Here is a 26,675-nt window from a genome sequence, read left to right as displayed (position 1 = left end):
CTCCTACAGTTACCATGGTTTCAAGGGGAGAGGGACAGTAAAATCATTTTTTGATCAAACAGACCGGCTCGCTGCTACTCTCTGCTTTTTACGCTCGCCCAGAAACAACGAGGCAGATTCAGGAGTAATTCTTTATTAAAGCATTAAAACACATAACTACAAGCGGGTCAGGTCAGCGTTACGGACGGCTCTGTGTGAACAAACAGGTCGTCATCGTACAGATCTTCATCCAGGTCGCCCTCCTCTTCGGTGAAGTAGGTGGGGAAAGGCGGGTTGAGCAGAGTAGAGCGTCTAGTTGGGAGTACCGTGTCTCTCACCTGCAACACAAACGCACACACTTAACTAGAAGAACAAAAATCTAATAGAATTAGAAAAGACATTTTCTAATTGTATTTAGAAAACACATTTCAAATTAACAGGAATTTCTTACTCAGAGACGCACATTTGCATCATAAACCGCTATAATGGATCAAAAAGGTTGAGGCAGGCATCATACTCAAACAAATTCATTAAAAAATTGCCGAAAGGCTCGCTAAGGAATGCTGAAGCAAGAAAAGATGACAAGCTATTCTTTTTTCTGTTTACAATAAATAAACTGGGGAAGTCCCAAACCAATCTAAAGATCCCACTCGGGCATTTTTAAATAACCAGTATTAAGAGTCTTGGACAAAACTCAGCTTCGCACGACTGCTGATGTACCATCTGCCGTATCCATAGTGGAAGCAAAATGGAGATGCAAAATGTGCTTTGAATTGTAAATGTCTTCAAAGTAATTGCTTGTTTTCAAGTGAAAGGCTTGTAAAACGGAGATGTGCCAATGCACAACTCAGCTTTTAAAGCACTGACCACAATATCACATATTTCTTTTAGAAATCAACATTTTTTCCATCTGTTTTTTTGGAGGGGAAACATTCTGCAACCAGTCTGTTAGAGTCCAGTCAAAAATGGACTGTAATACATATGGTATAACAGTAGGTGGTGATATGATTGACATTAACAACATCCAAATTCAAAAGAGGCAAACAGTGCTGGACTAAACAGTGGCAGCTCTTGTTTTCCTTTCTACTTACACAGATTTTTGTGCTTTCATTTGGAGTTTAATGCAACAGAGTGTGGACAAAGTTAGAAAGATTAAAAAAAAAATGTCTGAAATGTTCCTGTAGTCTCAGGTATACAAATTAATAGTGTCCATCTCATTGTATTATTTATCCATTTCATATAAACTCATCATAACTTGGCAGGAGAGGCTAAAATGTAGCAGAAAAATTCTGTTTTAACAAGCCACAGAGATTCAGCATCACAACTCAACATTTAAAGATGCACTGACAAACTGGCAAAATCAGTGCTGAAAAGTGCAGTAAGAGTCACAGCAACACACACTGGTGTTTATCTTGAACCGAATCTCTCAAAGTTTGGTGTAAATGAAATTTGTATCCAAGTAGAGAAGCTCTCAGCCCTTAGCATGACATGAACTGTACATGCTCCACAACTCTTGGATCAATGACTAATACCATTAAAACAGAAACATCACTTTCGAAAAACACAGAGAAGTCGGAGCTACTGACTAACACTCAGCAAAATGCTCCAAGCAGATCAGATAACTCTGATTTTATACGAATCAGGATGTGAGATGAGTGAACGGAGGAGTAGCAACTTGTTACTTGAAAAATGCGATTTATAAAAAATGATTTTACTTTTGCAATTATATATTTTCGTCTCTCTTACTTAAACGTTTATTCTTTGTACGTCGAGAACTAAGTGAAACACAGTCCTGTTTCTGGATTCAATTAGAAATCCCCTGCACTTTCAAACAACAAAATTTTGGGGGGTTTTTTCTTATGTAATCTGTGAAGTTTTAAATTGAAGAAAGAAAAAAAAAATAGCTGAATGTGACAATAACAGAAGGGAGGGGGGAAAAAAACATTATTGTGAATTTCTGTGGCTGCTGCTCCTCAGGCTACATTGTTTAGTCAATTCTAACAATGACAAACACTCCGCCTGCCAGCGAGGGGACGTGGAAAATGAATGAGCACAGAGGAAGAAGGAGGACCTGCGCTTGAAGCCATTCTGTTCGAGCGGGGAGATAATGCCCAGTCACGTAACGCGTGAGGCCATGAATGAAACCTTAGTTAATGACAATGGCGGAAGAACTGCCACCGATTGAGGCTAATTTTAAAGCTTCCACTGGATATCTTTGCAATTTATTGTGTTCCAGACACACAAAGCAGCTCAGGGACCTTGGATCACATTGCAGTATCTGCACACCGCTTTAAATTCATGCAATAACAATGCAAATAACCATTAGATGGTGATCTGCATGATAAACTAGGGAACAAGGGGGTGGGGGAGAAACAGCAATGGAAAACCTTCCTTTAAAGTGCCTAAATGCTCATCCATCATATCTTGAAGATATGATGGATAAACCTTTAGTTTTCCCACATGAATCACTTTTAATTTTCCCTCGGTTACACATCAAAGAGACCCTGACAAAGTGTAGAAACTACCGGCTCAAATGAGATGCTAATTAGATGTTCAAATAATAAGGATGCAGAAAAAAATCTTAGCAGTTAGCTATAGTGGTAAACGCAATCAATAACTTAGACATAATCCTCATTTGCATTTGGGCATTAAGGTTAATCAGAACAACAAAAACAACTAACGCATATTTATTATTAAGCTGTAGCCTTTGGGGTTTTGTAATCTAAAGGGTGTGTGTGTGTGGGTATAAAATTCAAAGAGCATTTGTATTCATTATTACTTGTCTCCAGATCAAATAAGAGTCCAGGTATATGCAACACTCCCACACTGATGAGGCGAGCACAACACGCAGGGTAGGGAGATGGATGCTGAGGGTATTACTAACATCGTTAAGCTACCCGCTTCCATTTCCCGTCCCATGAGAAATGAATACGCGTGCACCAACACACACGGCCGCGCACACACACGCATGCATGCTGCTGATCCAGCACAGTGTCAATGAAGATAAATCGCACCATCTTGCAGATGTGACGGTGTTTCACAGGTGCAAGGTCACCCGTCGCAGTCAGATTTCCAAACATGCCGGAGCTAACCGCTGACTTCACACTCTACTGTGTGCGCATGTGTGTGTGATTTTGTTTTGTTTTACCTTCAGGACGCAGTTCCGGTGACCAGGGATGGTGCCGTGAACGTACAGCACGTTGTACTTGGTATTCACCCTCCATACCTGGAAGGCAGAAATGCGAAAACAAAGCAGATTGGACAAGATTGGATTAATAAAGGAGCGAAGAACAAACAAGCTGAAGGCAGAAATCGCCCGCGTTTGGATCGGCGCTCACCTTCAGTCCGTGAGCCGTGATGTACGTGTTGCCCATCCTGCCAGGCATCTTCTTTCCTTTGAAAACTTTGGCCGGATCCTAGACGGAGATGAGTATCACAAATGCTTAAAGTAACGGATAAAGAAAAGCAAACCATTCATGTGGGGGTGTGTGGATGAGTTCGTATCTTACCCCTCCTGGTCCGGAAGCTCCTGGTCTGCGGTGAGTTTTGGTTTGACCGTGGCTGGCTGGCTGACCTTTGAATCCCCATCGCTTCATCACACCTTGGAAACCTTTACCAATGCTACCAAAATACACAAGAAATTCACCAACACACACACAATATGGAACCGGATTTACATTGCCTTAGGAAAGCATTAGAGCATCCTTTTTGTCACATTGCAGTCAAAAACTGTATTTTAACATACATGTGATCCACTGGATCCACTGGATGATTGAGAAATGGAAGAAAAATGAGGAAAAATAATTTTAAGAAACATCTGAAAATGTGATGTATTTCTGTATTCACTCCAAACCACCTCAAGGAGAAGTGAATATGAATATTATGTATTGTCCAGAATATGAATATGCTGGACAGCTGATGCTGAGGACCAGGATTATGAACTGCTGGTTTTTATCAATGCCTATCCATATGTTAGAACGGCCTAGTCCAAGTCCAGACATAAATCCAAATAGAAAATTAAAACTCTCCATCCAGTCAGACTGAGCTTGAGCTACTCCGCAAAGAATAGACAAAAACTGGTAGCTGTAATTGCAGCAGAAAGGTTTTCTAAAAACAACTAAATCACAGGGTTTGGATATAAATGCACACTGCACTCTTCAGATTATCATTATTCTCTTTTCTCTTCAAATTATGCGCTATCTTGTTAGGTATGCATACTCTTTCAAGGCATTTCAATGGATTTAAGTAGATTAGTTGGTTCAGTGAGAAAACTAATTAAACAACAGACTTAAATTTGCACATAAAGTGAAATTTTCCTAAACAAATTAATTGACAAGAACTGGGAAAGAGAGCAACACAAGAGAAGACGTGCAACAAAAACACCAAAAAAACAAACCGAACTCACGATTTAGCTGTGACGTCTACGTATTGGCCCGGACGAAAATGTGCTGCATACAGAGGAGTGCCTTTACACGAACGAGACAAAATAAAGGAATTAATATCCAGAATTTCAGCTTAGTGTATAAAAGCAGGAGCAAATTTCTACCCATACCTGGTTTAATGATGGCGTTGTCAGACACTCTAAAGACGGTGACTTTCTGTTTAGGGGGAACTCCTGCATTCCTGAACATCTCCATTGTTTCATCTGACCTCTGTCGATCATTGTGATGGGAAGGAGGAAAGAAAAAAACAAAACAAAATCGAGATTGATGGAACGTGGCAGGAGAAGTAGGAGCAGTGAGCAACAGTTGGACTATTAAAATATACCATCATCCTGTTACGACTGTACGGGAGCCAAAGAGACACACTCGCATGGAGACGCAGGCAGTCTTGGCAGCGAGAGTCTGACATTTGCTTTCGCTCCCCTCACTCTCAAACTCAGCGCCTCCGATCACTCCAGAACTCTCCCTCTTCCCTTCTGTTAACTGGAAATCAGTCTGCCAAAGCTGCTCCCTCCAACTAACGCTGACTGAGGAGTGATTTGGCTGTGAGGAGGGTTTAAAGATTCCCCACCACTGAAGTCCTGACACTGATCCATCAGGCATCCATCGAGCCGCAATGAATAAATTACACCTTCATTTATTCAGTCTCGCGCCGCTGTTTTTCACCTTATAACAATGAATTTCTACCGTACTCACGCCACGAGTGGATTGGCGTTGAAAAACTAATTCTTTAACATGTCCTCCATTCCTGCGTGGGACAAAGGATGGATACGCTATGTACAGTATGTTCACTATGTGAGAAAAATGGTACAAAAGAAAAAGTATTCAGTCATTCAGGTTATCTAGTTTTGAAATGCATTTTTTAAGGAATTTTTGGAATTGAAATTAAAAATATTTCAGCACTAAAGCAACTTTTCATTTTAACTGGGACAGAAGTAATTGGACTCCAACAAATTTAACATGAAGTTTGTTATAATCAGTGACTTTAAACGGGCTTAAATGAAAATTGAAGCTTGGCGTAGTTAAGAGAGTGAAATTTAACAAGATACACTAACTGGCCACTTTATTAGGTACACCTTGCTAATACTTACTTTAGCTTGTCATCTTCATCAGGTCTAGATGCCTAAAGCTATTGCGCTCCATCCATGTGACTGACTGATTAACTTTGTGCTAACAAGCACTTACACAGATGTACCTTATAAAATGGTCGATAAATGTACGCTACATTTATGTAGTGTCGAATGCAACAATAATTTCCTGCGTCTTCATTTGCTCGGAGGCCAGGAGCGCCTCAGGACTTCTGTGGTTTTGCAGTCACCAGCAGAATATCTGGTGTTGCTGAGATGCCTTTATGAAGGAGCCGAGGCTCTGGAGAGAAACTAAAAATGGCAGACTGCAAAGCAGAAGCTCGTCTTTTATTTTGGGATCGCGCCAAATCAGCTCTTTAGGGAAAGACTAATAAAGATGCGTAAAATGGGGATTAAACAGAAGCAGCGAGAAGAAGCCTTAAACAAAAGCATGGTAATTCAGGAATTTCAGGAGTTGCATTCATTATCATGTTGCAAACCAAGTCCTTTAGAGAATTTAGGAGACAGATGATTAAGCTACTGAATTTCAAAAATGTGTGTATTGTGTCTTTTTGAAGAGAAAAATAAACAAATATATCAGTGTGTTTCCTGACTTAAAAAAAAACCCCTAAACAAAATCAAGAACAACAACAAATGTCTTATGAACAGAACCAAAAGAAAGCCTCAATAAAAACACTCCATTCCATTTTGCACATAATTCTCAAAGCAGCATATAAAACAGTGCGATTCTGACAATTTTAACACTTACATGGAACGGTGACACGTTCTTCCCTCCTACTACAAGAGCAGCAGAGTGTCCATCAAACTCTTCTTTGGGGAGACACTTTATTACGTGGCAATCTTGCACCTGGGAAACATGTTGGAGTTGAAAATATTGCAAGAAAACTCAGGAAGACAATGTCAGCAAAGCGTCTGATTAAACACCTGCCTGATTGTAGTGTCCACTGCTCAGCCTGGTCCTTGTGAGCAGTGGACACAAATAGCTGAGCAATTAGACGGAAGTCTCTGTTGTAAAGTGTTAATATTCATCCACACGATTAATTTACTCTCACAGCATTTGGTCTAATCTAAATGGATGACATCAAATCGCGACACACATGCGCCTCTGTATGCAATGCGTTACATAAGGATGTCATAAAAACAGATGTTTTTTTGTTTTCTTTTTTACAAGTTAAAATGAGCCTCTAATCCAAAATATTTAATTAAGTAAGCGAAGCGAGTAAGTAGGTAAAACTAATTATATAGCACCTTTCAAGAGAAATCTTGACGCGCTTCAATAAACAGATTTAAAGAGAGGCGTTTTTAACTCTCTGATAAAAAAAAAAACATGTGGTGATACTTTCAAACCACGAACACAAACTGAAAATTTAAACGCATTTTACATAAACCCCAAATGTTACAGCGGGAAAGTAAATTACTTGTACAAATTTAGTGGGCATTTTCTTTCAACTGGGACGAAAGACGACAAAATAGAAAGATTTAGAATTTGCCAAGAGAAAATATTCACGTCTTGCATATATAATTTTTCCACTTTGCAATCATATTTTAATGTATTTTCTCAGGATTATACTTGATAAATCAACAGAAAGTAGGACTGTACTGTACATACGCCTTATGTAAAATACTTAAGTACTTAATGTACTGTAAGGCTACATATCCACATATTCTATATGTTGCTACCCACTGCAATCTAACATGGTGTACATGTTTAAGCCACTTTGTAAACTCTAACTTTTCAATGCTTTTAAAGTTGAGCAGGACAATCCTGATACGATTTTTCCAGTCTACCTTAACAAGTGCTGGTGGAACACGGTGTTCCCAATAAGCAGGCTGGCTGCGCTGCCTTTTAAACATTATCAGAAACACCTTTCACAAAGGCAGACTGTGGAACAATCAAACAGAGCATGAAGAGATGCTTTCATTGTTATATTTTCTGCCTTTAGTGTCAGTAAAGCCAGTCATTCTTTCAAAGAAAATTGACTTTGTTTCTTTTGTTCCCCCCGTTGCTCATTTCCCTTCAGATGACAAGAATTCACACTTATTTTGATGCAAAGCAGACATAAAAAGTGTTTTATTTTTTGTACTACCTGCAACAGTGTGACTGGGTGTCTTTCTCCCGTTTTAGTCCAGATAGGAGCCATCCCCAACTTGACAGCAACTAAGCCAACTCGCCGGTTTCCTGCGGAGAGGACAGATGAAAAGCTGGTGAGGACAGCTGAGAGGAACGGCGGTCCTGATAAACGGAGCGCTAAGCGATCACGGCTTCCACCTTCTGTCCAGTCCTGTCGCGGCCAGGGCTCATCTCTGAGAGGGTTGAGCTTCTCGGCTGTCTGTTTTCTGTAATCCTCTGCCGTGAGGTTTCTCAAGTACTTCTGGTTGTCCTCTGTAAGGTGCTCTTCGAACCATGTTGTTTTCATTACAGTCCTGACACAACCCAACAGCTGGACGGGGCTGAAAGACAGAAGAAAATAAAGATTCTGAATCGGCTTTAATTCACAAGTTGTTGTTCATAAACAAGGAATTTCACATGATACCTGACAACTAACATAAATATATGAACTTTAGAGGACTTGGGGAAAAAAAAGAATGTTATACATTCGTACATCCATCCATACGTACACCAAATAATTTGTGAAAAATAGTGCAAATACGCTTTTTTTTATTTTAGAGCTGAGTAGATGATTAAATTGGCTTTAAGATGTTTGTTGTGTCCATCAGAGAGAGACTGTGGGAAGAAGTTGTCTAAACAGTTTGTGTCCAGGATGTGTGGGGTCTGCAGAGATTTTAGCTGCCCCTAACTAGAGGCAAGTTACAATACATTGACACTCGGAATAAAGAAATAATAATAAATCACTCCTAAAATCAGAAGCAGGAGCGAATCTAAAACATACAAGGCAGTGTACCATAGGGAAACACTGTCCTAAAACATCCCTAATATTGTTTTATTTTTCATGAATGTGTTCCCCTTACAAACGAGCAAGGTTGCAAATGGGCAGAATATTCCCAGTTTTTCAGAAACTTTCACTTATGGTGCGTTCATACCAAGCGCGTCAAAAATGTGTCTGACTCTTCAAGTTCAATGCGTGTGCAAAACGAGTTTTGAGCCACAGGCGTGTCTTGTTTGCATTCAAAGTCTATGTGGAGGCGCATCAAGGGCCCGTTGCGGCCCATTTCGAGCATCTAGCGCGGCGTGATTTGAAGCGTTTTGAGCGTTTGACTCGTCAAGCACGTCCAGCATGTCCGACGCTCTACGCACCATTAAATTAGGTCAACGGTGTCCAAAATCAGGCCTCATGGGCCGAATCCTGCATGTTTTAGTTGATTCTCGGGATCAACACACCTGAATCAAATGATGGCTCGTTAGCAGGCCTCTGCAGAACTGTGACATGCTGAGGAGATAATTAGACCATCTGAACCATCTGTGTTGCAGCAGAGACGTGTAAAACTGGAGCTCGACAAGTTAGAGAACTTCAGGATTTTACGGGGTAAGTTAAACTGAGTCATGTTCAAAGATAAATATTAAAATTCAAATTGATCGCTGGTAGACATCCAAGCAAAATTAATGCAATTAAAAAAACTGATTTGAAATGATAGAACTTTAAAAATTTAGCTGAATATGAATATTCAATTTTTCCCCAGAACAACAGAAACATACATATTGAGTAAAACATTCCAAACCTTCAGACTCATACATTAAAATCAAGGTTTGAAATGGAAAAAAAATCTTGCTGCTCCCTGTAAAAAAATATAAAAATAAAATAAAAGTCCAATTTGACACACAAACCAAACAACAATCATTCTTCCAACCTCTCAAGACTGCTTTCTACATTTTCACCAGACCCTTTCAGACACTAACCTCTTCCTGGGCCTCATCAACATCCTCCATAAGAAAAGTGGCCTCAATACCCCAAGGTACTAGAAATCATCTGTGCATGTAATAGAAGGATACACAGTGCATCTAGAGGGTGTGGCCTCAGTACCCCTGTGGGAAGCGGTGTGCTATGTGCATACTTCCATAAAATCTGGTAGTTCTGCCAAAAACGCTATACTATTTGTAACCAATCTAAAGTTGAGCCAACCTTCAATATTTCAAACTCCAGGTTTATGCCTGTTCATTTTCTAACTTGGAAAATTCCTGGAATTTTGCTGCCATCGAAACAGGAACACATTATAAAAGATAACCACCACAGGGAAACTAACTTCTAGGACCTAATTTCCAGCTGTTATTGTGATTTAATTGGTAAACAGACAAGTTAAAATGTCTATTAAAAGCTTGTGAGGATTACCTAATATCACAGACCATCTCAAATTGGTCTCAGACCAATTTGAGGTATGAGGTAAATTTGAAGATATGACCTTCCCTCATATCTAAACATATAACTACATTGCTTCAGATTGAAAACATTCTTTGCTCAGGTAATTTATTTTATTGTCTAAAACTCAATACGTCTCATCTGGACCTTTTCGATTCAGTAAAGCCAGTAAATGAAAACAAAAACCAACTGATATCTTCTGAGTACAGTCCTAACTCATTAAGTCTTAGGACAGTTTTCTCATGCCAACATGTCTTTAGTGTCTGAGCATTTTCGAGACGCTTGGAAAAACATTCAAAGCAACAAATCTGATTAGACAACTGGAGGTGAACAGTTCCAGTGCTCTGGGCTGGGTAGGTATCCCTGCTGCAGCACAGCTAATTGGACTGGCTGAATTATCTCCTCATTTTTGTCACAAAGTTCTGCAGGAGCCGGATGATGGCCCATTCATTTCAATTTGGTGTGCTCAAGGAGAGAAACTTCTAAAGTATCTGAAACGCCGGTCCTCCAGGACTACAAATGTTTTTAACCTGCTTTTACATACTGGGTTGAACGCAGTGATTTCAGAGAGGTAATTCAACCCGAGGGTGACTTAAAGCAAGTCTAACAAAAAAAAGAAACATTCCCCCAAAAAAGACAAAGAATCAGAAAGCCCTTAGGCGCAACATTTAATATGCAGAGGAAGTGAGTAGAGAAAGATTTCTACTGAATAATAAGTTTATAACTGATTACAGTGTTGATTTGTTTTTGTAGCTTGTTGTTCACATTTTTTTTTACTTCATTAGGGAAGAATTATGTAAACACAATTTCTGTTGCCATTTATCCGCTGATCAGCAACAAATAGCGGGACGGGGAGGGTAACATTATAGAAGTCTTTCACAGCTCTTTCGAGAGGGTTTTCTATAAGAAGCCTTTTAAAAATGCTGATCAGAAAGCTGCATTAGTAGCAATTTTATCTCACTAAACCGTATGAATAAGTCATGGGCACAAAAAATATATGCAGTCTTTCTGAGCTCATTACACAAATACAAGCATCCAAGATGGATTGCAAAACAGGTTTAGCTTTCCATAGTTTTAGTGTGAATAAGCGTCAGCACAGTTTGTCACCAAAAAGATGAACTGTGCACATGAGTCATTACTGCTGAGCTATTTGAGTCGTCTCTGCCAACTGTGTGTGCAGAGCTGCTTTTCTAAAAGTTGCAGAATGCTGCCTGAGATTAGACACATTGCATGTCAGCGATGCATTCCCAACTTTTTACTCTTATTTGAACTATTAAGGCTGTGCATGCATGTGTTAATGTGAAGACTATATTCAGCAGCTCAAAATAATTTTACTTCATTCTGCCTTAATCACATTTAAATATGGATATTATGTGAACGAGTCAGATTTATACAAAACACATACCTATTTTTAAAAGTTACATTTAAATTATTTTAACAGATTTCTTTTGTCTATTGCCAGTTTAATTCTAAGCTGGTCAGTCTGGGTTTTTTAATTTGTGAATGCTTAAAGAATAATAGCTTTATTTTTGGCACTTTATACATATATTTAAGTCCAAAGGTACTAACATAGTACTATGTTACAAACATTTTTTTTGTAAAATTTACATATAAATTAATAGTAAAAATAATTATTGTACTTATTTTCTTTTTCAGTATCACCTGCCTTTTTTCAACTTTTACTATCCTCAACAACAAGGCAGGTTTATCTTTCCAAATGCCAACCTGACTTCCTCTGATGTTAGTTTTTTTGTCATTTCATACCACTTTGTTGTCTTCTAACCCTGCTGAGAACCTGAGATCTTTCTTAAACATATTCAGAGTGAAGGAAAACAGTTTGCTGTTTTGTGTAAACTGGTGACCGTGACTTGACTCTACAAACTAATCAGAAAACTAACAGACTCCAGGAACGAACGGCTCAGGTTGGGTGTTGAAAATAAAAGTATCAAAATCGGTCATTGACCCTTTTTGAAATAGCAACAATGTTTATTTGTACATTTTGAGTTGAGTGCTTATTATTATTTAATTTAGTTGCAAAATAAGTCTACATAGTAATGCTTGCCCAATAACTGTGCACACTGATTGTTTCCCAACAACATTAAAACTTCACTTTAACTTTCTTAAATATTCAGTAATAAAACAATTGTGCAAACATTGACAATAGAAACAATTCTCAAACAAAGTTTTTCAATAATATAAAGACTCGAGATTATCGGTAAAAAAAGGCAAGACCTTGAATCTGATTACAGAGCTGTGCTGTTTGAAGCTTTCAATGTACTTAGGAACTAAATCAAGGCATGTAAAACCCGAACTTAGCCCTGGAAGATGGATTCTTGTACGTAAAGACTACTCACGGCACTGCTTTTGGTTGAATTATGGTTATATCTTATGGTTCAAATCCTTCTGGAATTAAAGGATTAATTCCAAAATATATTATTAATTCTTCTGGAAACTGGGGGAACAGCTTAAACAGTTATTAATACCTCATCAAATAAATAAAAATATCCCCACGAAATAATTAATTAATATAGCTTGTTTTTATTTCATGAGTGAGAATATTTATATGACTATTTATTAATATTTAATTTTGAATAATACAGTTCTTAAATCAACGGCATCATAGGACAAATGGGTGTGTATAGCTCTGCTATTGTAGCTGTATATTGTGGCTTGTAATTTCTGACAGAATAAAAGTGTTCAGTTTTATATTTTAAGCCACACAATAACTGGCGATAAGACTAAAAACATATTTCAATATCCCAGCCCCAAACATTGACATATATCTTACAATCCCAATACTATATTAAATGTTAATGTAAACATGTTAAGTATTTTCACCATAAAGAGACTCGCCTTCAAAGCAATCAGAGACGAGTTCTTAGCACAATTAGCCAGTTAGCATCTTTACCTTTCAGCAGCTGCCCGAGGACAAAGGAGCTGTGCTCCCCGCTGGAGAAGAAACCGACAGCCCAACTTTGCCATCATCCTCATTCTTCGCATTCATTCATAAATCTGGCACCAATAAAAGTAAATTAAGTTATGTTGCCGGTTTAAACATGAAAACACATGCGCTTGTCTTCGTCCACTTACCTAATGTCACCCCTACCATTTCCGGTACTTTAGCAAAATAGTTCCGCAGCACTGCGGTCGATGCAAAAGGTTCCGTATCATATTAGAAATGTACAATCTTTATCGCTTCTAAATTCAAAAAATATAATAAACATTGATGTTAACAATATGCATCTTTAGTTTCACATAATTTTACTTTTATTTTTACATGTCGTTATTGTATTGTATTTTGGATATAGGTATTCTTTTTTCTTTTGTGTTATTTCCAATAATATGCTTGACTCTAGTGTTAAAGTCAAATAAAAGAAAAGTTGAAAAATAGGAATTAACCATTTACAACTGGTTTGAAATATATTAACTTAGAAGCTCTTAGGTCATCATTACTGTTTCCAGACTATTCTCTGAATAAGAAATAGATGTTAGCCGGTGTTCTGTTGAATACTAATTGGCCTTTTCACAGAATGAGACATTCATAGAGTGTACCCAAATGACAGACTAAGTTCGGTTCCCCCTAATTATCTGTGTGGAGATTGGTGCAATAATTTATTCTTGCATATTTATTGTCTGTGTGGGAGACAATGAAAGAATATGTTGTCTGGAAAGGTGTCAATTGTGTTGGCAGTGTTAATTATAGCAAAGGAAATGTGTGTAAAATGTTTAGATGTGTGTGTCAATATTGATTGACACTCCCATCACTCTCAAAGTTCCAGATTATTTACTAAGATGTCACTGTGCGTACGTGTTTTTTTAGAACCAAGCATTTTTTTTGTCTACTGTTTATTTGTTTTGTGTTGACACTGCACAATGCCTTGAGATTATTTTTACAGGGAGATGCATAATAATTTATTGCAAAAGGTTTTATCAGCATTTACTTTTATAACAAAGCACACATACTGTACCTCAGATGTGAGGTTTAATCTACAGATCTGTCCTTGAACTTATACAATCACTGATTCAGACAATTTAAACCGTTATTTAATCTACAGATCTGTCCTTGAACTTATACAATCACTGATTCAGACAATTTAAACCGTTATTCATAGAGTTGGTGGCTCAGTATAAAAAAGCAGTTAGAGTCTAAATGGAAAAATCATGTTTACCATCTCTCTGGGCACTAAAATAATAAAATCAGTTAACTTCATTTCTAGCATAGCATATTTTAAACATGGGTGAATTTGTGTTTGAGTCCAGCTGAATTCATTCTGTCAATCGTTCAACCAATGTCTTCTTGTTTTAGCAATGGCTATTATGAAAGGAGAGTATTTTGCTATTGAGAAAATATGTCATAATTATAATGAAGGACTTCCAGCTGAGAAATTGAGTTACAATGAAGTAGAACTCAGTGTTGTCCAAAAGGCCCATGTTGACAATTTGCTTGAGGGAAGGACACTACAGAATCACATTGCCAACATTTGGTTGCTCAACATTGGCAGAATGTGATTGTGAGTGCATCTGCATGCAAAGTTAAGTGAAGACATTAAGACCACATAATTATGACAGAGAGGGTGGCTTAAAAGTATGTTCTGTCCATGACACACGGAAACATTTGGTGCAAAGTTATTGTCTATGGATTACTTTAGACATCATGAAAGTTATTTGGTTGGAGAACAAACACTGAGAGTCCTGCGGCATGCCAAGAGTGAAGTACTCCAATACAATACTGTTTTTGTGTGGGGTGTCTTCTCATGCCAGGTTGTAGATTTACTGTCCTTAGTGATGGTGTCGTTGCTGCTGGATAAACACAAACCAAAATCAACTACACAAGTTCACTTTCACAAGTAAAGATCTGAGTACATACTTTATTCCCAACATAATTTGGGGGTAAACTAGACGTTATATGGCATGCATTGAACAGAGCACTCTTCAATAAAAGTTAGATTTGTGGAATGCACAAATAATATTTAGCCTCTCAGCAGTTACTCCCACTGGAGCTGTTGCCTCCGAGTAATCATGAGCCTCTTGGCTGCTTCTCTGATCAATTTTCCCCCTGGCTGACCTGCCAGTTTAGGTGGACTGTCATGTCTCTGTATGATTACAGTTGTGCGATACTACTATCACACTTTTATTTTGAGATGATGGGTTGAACATTGCTCGAGTGATGATCAAAGATTAGGATACTGTTTTATAACCTAAATCTAAGTTAACGTCGACACGTTTGTCCCTGATCTTTCTGTCGTCTTGGTCTTTAATGTGATGTGTTAGTTCAATAATTTTACAATCAAATTTTTAAGGTTTTCACAGAACAGCTGTAATATAATCAAAATAAATTAGACAAGGACTGAATTTATTTACCAATTTGGTAATTTCTGAAGTCAGTCTGTTGCACTAGATTTTCTAGGGGTATCAAGAAAACAAATATGTGTGATTCTCTGACAAGATTTAGATTTCTATCGTAGTAACAAATCCTTTCTCTCTCTTTTGTCTCTCTCTCTGTCTCTATCTTACACAAACAGACACAATAACAAAAAAGATAACGCAACGTGAGAAACCCAAATCATCTTTATTATCACCAACATGCAGGATACAGAAAAAAGAAACAATTTCCAGCTTACAAATTAGACTCTACCACAAACGCTTTTCTACCATCCTGAAACTCTTTACAATGTAAGAAGGTTATTAAGAAATTGTTACAATTATCCATTAGTTATTCATTTCCATTTAGCAAAATCACAAGCAAATCTGTAAAAAAAAGAACCCCAAATGCCCGAGATTACCCCACTGCTTCACACAAATGACAGAGATACTTTATTTCATAACTAGCAAGCGGCTACTCGAGATTGGATATTAGTGGGAGCTGAATTATGCATGCATTCATGCAGTACACTAAATCGAATGCCACCAGTCCCACAAATAACATTTGCAATGCTAATTCTAAGCATTTGGGGAGGGGAGGGAGTTTGCAGGCTCATGTTCAGGCTTTTCCCCTCAAATATTGGGGAACCTTTAGCATTGTGTACTTGCTAGTTATCTAAATAAGGTAGAAGTGTCATTTCTTTCAGTGGGATATGGTCAGACTATGCATGCCGGTTCTGAAGACTGTTAATATTTCTACAAATACATTTTCAATATACAGTATATAGCAATAATTTCCCAAGTGATGCCATTGTGGCCAAACATGCAATAGTCATCAATGGAGTAGTTCAAATTGCTTTACCATAACAAGCTAATTCTCTCAGCTACACTACAGTATGTTGTATTGATGTGTATATGTATTTGCTTATGTCTGCTTGTGCTTTTAGACATGTATATATTGTATAAGATTTGGATGCATTTTATATAACTTATCAGGGGTGTAACAAGATCTGGTTATGAAATTCCACTGAATTAAAACTTTAGCTTATTAATTTTGACTTTAGCTTAGTAATTATGGTTGATGTAAGAGTGTTTTTAGTAATTTACGTACGTTTATATTTGTAGTTACAGTGTTAAGTGATTTCACCCCTGTGCCATAAATACTCCTTGGTTCAATTTCCTCCTTTGTCAGATCCTCTACTGTCTGCCTGCTGCTGGCAGTCTGTTCTTGTCTCCTGAGTTGTGTTATCAAAATCCTTTATTTACTAAGCTCCTTCTGTCCTCGTCTGCATTTGGGACCCCAGCAAAACCGAAACATGACATATTTCACACTGAATTGAAGCCAGGGTTGCAAAGTGCTATCCAGTTTGTTTCATTTTGTGCCTTTTGTCTTGTCAAGCAAAACCAAGCTATTATCATGGGCCCTGCACATTGACCAGAAGCTGCTATCTATGTTTAAGGCTGCAACTTTAAAGTATAGGAAAGTAAGTCATTTTTGAGATGAACTGATGTGGGGAACAATCATGAAGACTGTCAGGCTTGCCGATGACATTGGTTACAAAACCAATGAAGAAGCGTCTATAGCTTTTAAATTATTTATCACAAAGCATTCAGGTACTCAAAAGAACACAGGAACAGTGAGAGATGAGATCTGAACAATTTCCTGAATCATTGTGAGCATCTTAGGCTAACTGTGTGCCAGAAATGATGGCAAAGTTGGAGTTTGTTTCACAGGTTCATTATAGAGCTAAAGTTAACACCCCCAGTCACACTACCGCTTAACTGCGGAGAATTTCAATGGCGCCTGAAGATGCACTGCCTAAGGTAAATAATGCTCCAGCATTGTCCTCTTACATGTTACTCCATAGAATACATAATTTGATTTCCAGGTAAACCAGGCAGGTACAGATTTTTCTAAAGATGTCAAAAAACTCAGCAGCATGGGTGCTGCAGGTCTCACATGCCATGTGTGCCACATATGCAGCACTTCACTGCTACACATATATTGCTGCAATTACCCATCCATCCATCATCTTCTGCTTAATCCAAGGCAGGGTAAAGCAGAGAGGTCTACACTTCCCTCTCCACAACCACTTGGGGTAACTTTTTTGTGGGAATCCCAAGGCTTTCCAGGACAGCCGAGAAAACTTAGAACCTCCAGCGTGTCCTGGGTCTTCCTCTGGGTCTCCACCCGGTAAGACGTACCAGGGACATATCCCCATAGAGGCAAGCAGGGGACATTCTAACCAGATAACCAGCCCACTTTAACTGGATCCACTCAATGTGCAAAATCCCAAGAATAATACAAATAAATCTCATGCAACACTACTATCTGATTTATTTGGCAATTTTTTTTCTGGCCACCTAAGGGCACTTATTCAGCACTAAAAATTCATTCGGATCCGCTGAAGGATATTTCAGCATAAAAACACACCACAGCTATACAATGATGTGATTTCAAAAGTAACAGACCACTTGTTATTACAGATGGACAATGTGAATTCCACACTCTTGATCCCAGTATACACGCTCCATTCAAAACAGACGCGGATCAAAAGCAACACACTTCGGAAGCATAACAAGACAAATGTTCCACAAAATTAGCTTAATTTCTTCACCTTTAGACCTGCATGCACAGCAAGATAAGAAACTGCATGATCAGCAGTTTAAGGACTAATCAAAGATTTTAGGAATTACAGCACAAAAAAGAACCAATTTATTGCTTTAGTGAAATTATAATTCCCCGTCTGCCCCCCAAAATGAACAAGCATTCATCCATGCTTTGTCTGGACCCATTTATCATTGCAGGGTTGTGGAGAGGCTGCTGCCTATTTCCAGCGGTCATTTGATAAGCATAATAACCTCATTATATGAACTGGTCATAGCCAGACTGAATTATTTTAAATTAATTACTGACTTGTGGAAGGCAGATTGTTAAAGCAAAACAATTCCTAGACTGCCCCAAGCTATTGCTAAAAAAGGATTGTGCTTCCTTTTTGAGAACTCATTATTTTGCATTGCTTTGTGTGGTCTTGTTTCATTAAATGGATGTTTTGTTACACCCCTGTAACTTATATATGTATATGAAAGTGTTATGTATACATATGTGCATGTTGTACATCGTCAGGGGCTGAAGGTTCTTGAGGACTCGTAGTCCGATATACACTTAGGTTTGATTCCTTTTGCGTTGTAGTAATCCACCACTTGGTTAGGAACTTCGGCCAAAACACTCTTAGCCAAAGCAGCTGGAGATGCCTGAAGAAAACAGAGACAAAGAGGAGATGTGTTTGAAACATACAAACAAATACACTCGCACACACACGCCCACGCACACACCACTATCCACTCTAAGAACTTGGGGGGAAGAATCTAAGCTATACTGTGTGTAGACCACCGAGACTGAAGTGATCCGACAAGATTGTCTGACAGCCTCTAAAATATTCTTGCTTTCTGTTTTTTTGTTCTCTGGTGTCACTTGATTTTTGTGCACAACACGTGTGTGTGTGTGTGTGTGGGTAAAATAGCCCAGCCAAAAACAAAAAAAAAGGAATTGCATCATATTCTTTGAGCTCCTGTCACCCTTCTGCATAAAAGACCTGTCTTAACACAACATGAAAGTAAACGATGGCACAAAAACTAAGCCACAGACTCTGCTTTTGCATGGAATTACTAATGCGCAGTACTGAGATTATGTTTGTTCTTGTTTGCTCAATGTAGATTGATCTTTAGTTTAACTGGGCTGACGCAGGCCTCTTCTCCAAGAAGGTCATTTTGACAGTAAGCTGCTACTTTGTTTGACCTTGGGAATGTCAGTTTTTTTCACTGGCATGTAACAATGTAGAATTAAACAAATCCAGTGTGACATTATTATCATCATCATAATCTCAGCAATGCGTCTTTATTATTTTATGCGTCATGATTTATTGATATATGTGAGCTACTTAGCTAAAGGTTTGTGTTTAACGGACTCTCACTCAGTGAGACAGACGCATGCGTGCATGTTCAGATCTCCCCGTCAGCAACAGGCCAATATTCATACAACTTTCAGTGTGTATACGCAGTTTTCAATGCAGTCTCGTATGGAGCGATAAAGTGCAATTTGTCTAGTGAGAAGAAAGGAAAGAACTGAAAAGAAATGGGTTTCTCATTGCCATGTCACTGCAGATTTTTCCTTTATTGCTCCATAGTGATAAAGTGTCCCAGTTGGGAAATCAGGAAACACAAGCATAATTGTTGTTTTTCTTCTTCTCCGCCTGATCTGATTTGCAATGTTTTTGTCTGCTTTGTATTTATTGCCTTTGTTTGAATGGGAGGTTTATTGATACTACTGGTGCACACAGTGTGTGTTATAAGAATCTGATGTCTGTGGTGAGACCTAGCAGCTTGTAACTAGGACTGGATTATTTTCATTTTGACCAACCCTGACTGATGGCTGGCTGGTCGGATGATCAAAAGCCTGATTTATTCATTTATTTTTTCTGATTGGTGAACACATTATGCCTAGTTGCAGAAAGATCATGCTTAAAAATCAGGAAGTAAGACTTCAGCGTCTGGCACTTATCTGCATTTGTAGTTTTAGTCTTTTGTACACCAAATAAACTGTCTGCCACAGGATGCCATTTTTTAACCTGCATTTGGGACTTTTTGTTGAATTGGCAATGAAGTCCCCGAGCTGACTTCAGCAGATACCAGGAAGGTTAAAACATTTGCTTCTCACAAGCTATGTGACAGCAAATGTCACATAGCTTGTGACATTTGTGACACTTTTAAGCTTTTGCTTAAAAGTGAAAGCTCTTGAATCTTTCACCTTAGTCTGTTGTGTAAATAAATAAACTGGTTTTTGTAAAGTAGTCAGTTCTAGATGCAAGCCAGCCATGTTGGATGTTGTTGTAGGGTCATGTTTGTTTTATTTATATATTTATATATTTGGGAACCACCACTTAAGGTCACAAGTCTCCAACCTGTGGTTCCAGAGCCACATGTGGTGGTCAAACATGATAAATAAATATGACTTGTCTGTGTTTTAAATGAGTAAAACCATGTTTTACAGTATATTACGGAAGAGGATTAGGGCCACGGAAAAAAAAAAGAATTCTGAGTTCTTTTTTTAAGTCAGAATTCTGAGATTAAAGTCAGAACTCTCTTTTTTTTTTTTTGATGGCCCTAATCCTCTTCCGTAGTATAATGCCTGGATATATCATTTAATTTCCTAAACTTTCTGGAGGCCTTTGGGTGTTTTTCTCTGACCTATTTTAATTCACATTTATATGTCTAAGAAAAATGGCATAGATAATATTGATGTAAAGTGGCTATCAAAGAAATGTGTTCTTTGCATGAATTTCTTCAGTTTTTTTTTAAACATGGGATTTTCTTATATAGTTCACCTGCTCTAGATATTTTTTATTTTTCCTCAGACATTCTCTTTGACCTTGTTCTGTCATATTCTCTTATTTGTAAGTATGCACTGCACAATATGCTCTAAAGGTAAGGTACCAGGACTGAACAGAAATCTTAGTTAAAACCTGTTAAGACCTTCAGAAAGTATGAAAAGTAAAAATCAAAGGCAAGTTAAAACGCTACAAGAGAGCCTGTTTTTTTTCTATGCAGGTGCTGTATAAAGAAATCAGTTATGGTTTATAAGTCCAAATAAATATAAGCTGAAAATACAAGAACATTTTGTTCATATTTAACTAATAAATCTAAAAAAAGATATGCTGAAAACACTGAAAAGTAGTTGTTACTTTGAGAATTTTAGTCATCGTCCCATTTTTCAGTGCTTTCAGGAACACCAGGAATCAAGCAGACAGATTCACATGACTTTTGAATCCTCAAAGTCAGAGAGGCCGTTGTACTCCATCTCACATAATTCCACGAGACAATGCATCATCAAAGAGCCTTCACCCAGGCCTCCTCACCCTCTTCTTCCTCCATTCCCCTCCTGTCATTTCTAGCCTCCCTCCTCCTCTCGTTCCTCCGCTCCTGCCTACCTGTTATCCCCCACTCAGCCTGTCACCCAGCAGCTCCGTCCTCCTAATCCCTTCTGAAAAGAGACGACGGAGCAGAAAATCACCTCTCCACCTCTGTCACACACTCCCTCGCTCTCTTTTGTCTTTAGCTCTGGTCTCCAGCTGACCCCCTCGAATGCCATCTCTAGCGAGCTGTCTCCCTCCGTCATCTCCCTCCACAATATTCATCGCCTCTCCTCTCTGGCCAATTCTCCCTCCTCAAACACTCGGTACATGTTCCCTCTCCTTAACTTACTGATGCGATGGGATATAATTGCTTAATTTCTCAGCTTGTCACAGGCCAAACTCACCATAACGGACCCCGCCAAATCCATCTGGTCAGAGCCAAGCAAAATTAATGCCAGTGGAGAGGAAAAGACGTAAACACAAATGAACATGAACACACAAACACTCAAAGGAGCGGAGACCTGTTGTGTATTGATGAGACTGGCAAGTATATTACACCCATATTGGGGGAGGGAGAAAATCCCATCATTTTAAGTGTAAGCGCAACAAATGTCCTACCTTCAAAAGCTGAGTCTCACAAATATATATCATATATGCACAAGCAACGCTAATAAGAAGATGTACATGGCATTTAACAAATATATTCAAGACTACTTTTTGAGTTGATACTCATCCAAGTTAAGAAAATAAACTTACTTTTATTTGCCTCTTATACCAAATCATGTTTCTTTTAGGCTTAAGTAGCTCTGGCTCTTGAAAGTGCCCCAAAATTCACTTTTGAAATAAAATCTAATAAAATTTTCTACATTGTAAAGTCTAGCCTGTTGTTTCAACACAAAAATTTAAGTGGCTGTCTTAATTTTCAAATATCCCCATCAAACTATTGCTTTGTGGTTCAGTGTCGTATATATTCAAAAAAATAAAATAAAATAAAAAAAATGCTACAATATTGTGGTTAAAGTGAATGTATTATTTTAAGGTAGATTTCTCAACAGTTACAGAAAGTAAAATACAAGATTGTCATTTATTTTTTCCATTATGTATTGTGTGTTTAGAGCCTAATTACACCAAGTAAAATTCAGAATATATAAGTTACTAATAATAATAATAATAAACCCAGTGTTTAAAAAAAAAGTACAACAAATGGCATAGTACCTAAAGTTGGGTATTTACTTCTCTCCTAACAAAAGTTCCAAATCTAAATTGTTTCTCCACTAACTTTCTGCCAGCAACGGCTTCCAGGAGAACTAAATAACCTGCCCACCCTCGCTCGTCTGATCTTTATCCTTCTTGACTAATTCGCCTCTCTAAACTAGAGAACAAAAACAATCTATCGTTATAAAAGTCTTTGGGAACTTCTCTGCTTGACAAATAAAAGTGGATTGTGACCAGGGGGATTTTTGCCTATCAGGATGTGCGGGAAGCCTTCCAAAAAGCTGGTCTGTTCGGGGCGGAACATTGGCAACTTATTATTTGTTTTTCTTTGTTTTGGTTTTTTTACCCCACACAGCAGAAGCGCTGTCCTAATGGCCACAGGTGCAGAATGAAATGTCTGATAGTTTGCTTATTAGGGGGAGATTCAAGCGGTGCCTCCAATTTGAAAAATAAGACAGAAAAAGGAAATTTAGGGAGGAACAAAAAGTTAATGCATAATGTAGCCAAATCTGCCAAATTATCAGAGGCACAGGCAATAAGACAAATGTTATTCCTTGAGTAACATAACATAATAGTGGGACTTTAGTGAGTCAAACCTTATAGTTGCTTGATAAAGTGGCAGCGTTTTTTGGGAGTGCAACTGCAGGCATTTGTGATACACCTACGTGTTTGAAATCCTTGAAGGGGACAAACTGAACGATGTCCCGGAGAACGGGCTCGCCCTTGGGGGAGCGCAGGATCCCGTCGTCGCCGTCTAGGATCTGCATGTCCGTGAAGTCGGCGTTACCCACGCCAACGATGATGACCGACATGGGGAGGTGGGAGGCATGCACGATGGCCTCCCGCGTGTCCGCCATGTCTGTGATGACTCCGTCCGTCAGGATTAGCAGGATGAAGTATTCCTGGAGTGACGAGGTAAAAAGGGAGGAATGAAACTGATGTTTCAAAAGTGACTTCCTGTCAGGGACTGATTTAAATAAAAGCCATTCTAATCCACCGGAGAGACGGGGGGAAGCAGATGACATTAATGCAGAGTAAAGTCATGCTCCAAAATTTATGACTGGAATTAAATTAATATCAATCAGCCCTCTTCAAACGCACACACACACACATCTCCTTTTTCAGTTTATTACATTCAACTCGTCTTATCCCTTCCTATCTGTCACTTTTTGTCTTTTTCCTTACTTCCATTTCTCCTTGTCTATCAGTAGTAAAAGGTCACAGCAATAAAAATATATTCTATGTTTCATCTGTTCTATTCACTCTCTCACCATGGCCTCTTTGGTGTGCATCTCCTCGGAGGCAGAGGAGGCCACTTTCTGGATGATTGGGGCGATGTTGGTGGGCCCGTACAGCTGGATTTTAGGAAGGCAATTCTGGTAGGCCTCCACCACACCTTGGATCCCTGCAGCAGAGACATATTTGGGTTCTCGCCGCTTTGTTTATTTGTTTTCCCCCCCTTCCACCAGTGTGTAAGTTGCGCCCACGCCGGCCTCGCAGAGTCGAAGTTCGCATACTTGCAAACGTGTCTGCTAGAATAAATCAGGCTCTCTGTGTGTGACTGCGCTGCACGGTGACTGAGCATTTTTCGAAAAGCATTCCCTTATGGTCCTCACAAACACATGATGCGACACACAAGCACACCATCGCAACAGGGACTGCTGCTATGTGCGGAGAGGAGCACAGAAGCCCATTTCACACATACAGATTAGTGTTGCTTCTCTCTGTGTCTTTGAGCCTGAAATACATCCTGCAGCATTGTGACAAACCTCCCAGCTGCATTGGTCGGTGCGCGTGGTAATGTGTGCATGCGTGGCCATATGTGTGTGTGGTGTATGTGTGAGGGAGACAGGCCTATAGTGCTTTCAGTCAGTCTGTCTTGGTGCATCTAAAAATGAGAAAAATTATGTGCGTTTGAGATGCGTTAAATCACCAGCACATTCTGGATTTTCCTCATCGAAGTTCACAGCAAAGTCATGTGAAACCTGCAGGCATGAAAGAGAAGAGAGAGGAGAGAGAAGAAGATGGGGAGAGAGGGTCTTCAACAGCTGCGACAAACCGATCGCTCAGCACAATGTGTCAAGTCCAGTTTACAGGTCTGACGCACAATTACTGCTTTCATGCTGATCAAAAGTAAGCGGCACCTCCAAAGGAGGTTTAAAATTTAATCTGAACCATCCAGAACTCCCCTTGCTTCACTGAGTATACAAGCGTGCAACTCTGGTTTCTTACCTTGAAATCCGGTGGTATCAGAGCTCCGAAACCAAACGCAGGAAACATTTTATCACTGCAGAAAAGGAATGAGACACAAATTACTGAAAACCGAGAGAGAGAGAAAGAGAGAGAGAGAGAAAATAGTAAAAAAAATATAATAATAATTATATACGCCTTTTTAATTAATTTACATTTGCACGCTACAAATACAAAATTCAGTGTGCTATTTGGTTTTTATATGGTAGACTGACACGAAGCAGCACATCTAAGTAAATAAGGTTACATTGCCTTCAGAGGTAAAATAGATGGGTTTTTTTTGTTTGTTTTTTTTTTTAAAACTTTAATAAACAAAGAGCAATAGGAAAACAAAGAAAGACAGACAGGTCAGAAATAATATATTTGTGAAGTAGTTAAAAGTCATGCACTTTATAAATCTTGGCTCTATTTTGTTATTGCTATTGGGTGGCAATAACAAAGCTGATCAAGTCCAACAAACCATAGGGAAAAATCTAAAGTGAACATTTATTCCTACATTTAAAGATCTATCTGTGCCAGAAAGCTAAAACCTATCATCACCCCTAACCACAATCCCCAACAGTGGTGCGTCTTCTTAATAGTACTTTGAGGGAGCTTCTACCTCCCCACCAAAGCCCAACTAGACAAAACACAGGAAATTATGAGAGATTCTAGGAAGAGATGCAATGCATCGCAGTCCCACACAAAGCATGTTGGCTAATCTCGCTATTCTTAGCAGCCAGCAGGGGACGCCTACTAAACATTTAGGGGTGGCAACTCCCCATTGACAAGGCAAAGCAATAGAAAACTTTCTCATTACACAATTGCCAATGCCACCGTGGAGAAGAATGCATAAGGGCCATATCCAAAACCACCACTAATGTGTGGAAATGCTTTTTTTTTTCTTCTTACAGCAGGGATGGAAAAGCTGGTCAGAGTTAATTGGAATCTGGGTGAAGCTGGATACAAGGCAACACTGAAAGAAAATCTGTTGGAGGCTTGAGAGTGGGGCAGAGGTTTTACTTCCAGCATGACAATGAGCCCTCAACACAGAACCACAGCTGCAAAGAAATAGTTTAGATCAAAGCATATTTTGTGTTAGAACAGATCTAACACAAAGCATAAATCCAAATTCAATTGAAAATCTGTGGCAGTCCTTTAAAATAGATATTTACAGATATTCTCCATCCATCATCAAGTCCAACAATGACTTGATGCAATCCGCTGGGTTTCCTTAAATAGAAATTTTTTAAATTGCTTTGAATAATGAACTGAGAATACTGTAGTGTTTGATAACTAGAATCAATTGGAATGCAAGTGTGGTTGAATTGAAATGATTTTTTTTTGTAAAATGCCTTGAGATGACATTTGTTGTGAATTGGAGCTACATAAATAAACTGAATTAACTTAAATTGAACTTGACTGAGCTTGGGTTAATTTGCATACAAGAATGGACAGTCTTTAGTTGTTGAAGATTGTTGGAACATTCCTCAAAGTTTGGCTGCTGTTACTGCAATGGGAGGTTGCTCTATAAATTGATAGAATACAAATGCATACCAAAAAAAACAACCTTTTTGCTTTTTTGATTGAAAAGTACATCTCTTTTTTAATCTACTTTTTAGTTTCACGTCATATTTAGGGGCTTCTTAGTATTGGCCAATCATAGACACTGTATAACACAAAGTAAAAACTCTGTCAAGGATTTTAGATGTAAAGCCAAACACTACAACTGCAAGTTGCTTCACCTGTCATAGTCCTGACAGATCTCCCCTACAGCCACCAGTGCTTTGAGGTACTCGTTGGGTTGGTAGGGATGGATGTAATGGAGAGAGCAGCTATTTCTTGGATCCCCATTGGATGCTGTGAAGTCTATGGCCACCTGTGACAGAATAAAAAAATAAAAACAGTCACAAAGCACGAGTAAGCACGAGTGAGCACAAGCTAGCGATGGAGCGCACAAGTGCAAATATCAATCACTGTGTCCTGGATGTCTTACCGTGAACTGAATCTGGCAGCCTCCCATGATGTAATCCAGGAAGGAGTACATTTTGATGATCTGTCAGGAGAGATCACTTTAATTAAGGCTGTGGTCATGAATTGTTCATGGGGTATGAAAAGACAGATAGATAGTGGTTA

General features: G+C 38.7%; 2 protein-coding genes across 2 annotated transcripts in view; both read right to left on the bottom strand.

The window, feature by feature from the left end:
• Nucleotides 1-117: 117 nt before the first annotated feature.
• Nucleotides 118-13,022, bottom strand: mrpl3 (mitochondrial ribosomal protein L3). The gene is made up of 11 exons (XM_032581677.1): nucleotides 12,913-13,022; nucleotides 12,731-12,834; nucleotides 7,779-7,960; nucleotides 7,597-7,688; nucleotides 6,258-6,356; nucleotides 4,532-4,631; nucleotides 4,385-4,445; nucleotides 3,489-3,600; nucleotides 3,318-3,395; nucleotides 3,128-3,205; nucleotides 118-317 (listed from the first exon to the last, which is right to left on the bottom strand). The coding sequence occupies exons 2-11, from the start codon at nucleotides 12,820-12,822 to the stop codon at nucleotides 168-170; spliced, it is 1,044 nt and encodes a 347-aa protein (XP_032437568.1). The 5' UTR covers nucleotides 12,823-12,834; nucleotides 12,913-13,022; the 3' UTR covers nucleotides 118-167.
• Nucleotides 13,023-15,372: 2,350 nt separating this feature from the next.
• Nucleotides 15,373-26,675, bottom strand: part of cpne4b (copine IVb) — a 36,284-nt gene continuing 24,981 nt past the window's right edge. The window contains exons 10-16 of the mRNA XM_032581279.1: nucleotides 26,536-26,595; nucleotides 26,285-26,418; nucleotides 24,543-24,597; nucleotides 24,244-24,295; nucleotides 23,582-23,715; nucleotides 22,976-23,212; nucleotides 15,373-18,438 (exon numbers count right to left, since the gene is read on the bottom strand). Of these exons, the coding sequence (XP_032437170.1) occupies nucleotides 18,307-18,438; nucleotides 22,976-23,212; nucleotides 23,582-23,715; nucleotides 24,244-24,295; nucleotides 24,543-24,597; nucleotides 26,285-26,418; nucleotides 26,536-26,595 (804 nt within the window). The 3' untranslated portion in view covers nucleotides 15,373-18,306. The remainder of the gene's footprint in view (nucleotides 18,439-22,975; nucleotides 23,213-23,581; nucleotides 23,716-24,243; nucleotides 24,296-24,542; nucleotides 24,598-26,284; nucleotides 26,419-26,535; nucleotides 26,596-26,675) is intronic.

Source organism: Xiphophorus hellerii, chromosome 13 (genome assembly GCF_003331165.1).
Source record: "Xiphophorus hellerii strain 12219 chromosome 13, Xiphophorus_hellerii-4.1, whole genome shotgun sequence".
NCBI lineage: Eukaryota > Metazoa > Chordata > Actinopteri > Cyprinodontiformes > Poeciliidae > Xiphophorus > Xiphophorus hellerii.
The sequence above is the reverse complement of the archived record's forward strand: the minus strand, read 5'-3'. Positions and strand labels throughout refer to the sequence as shown.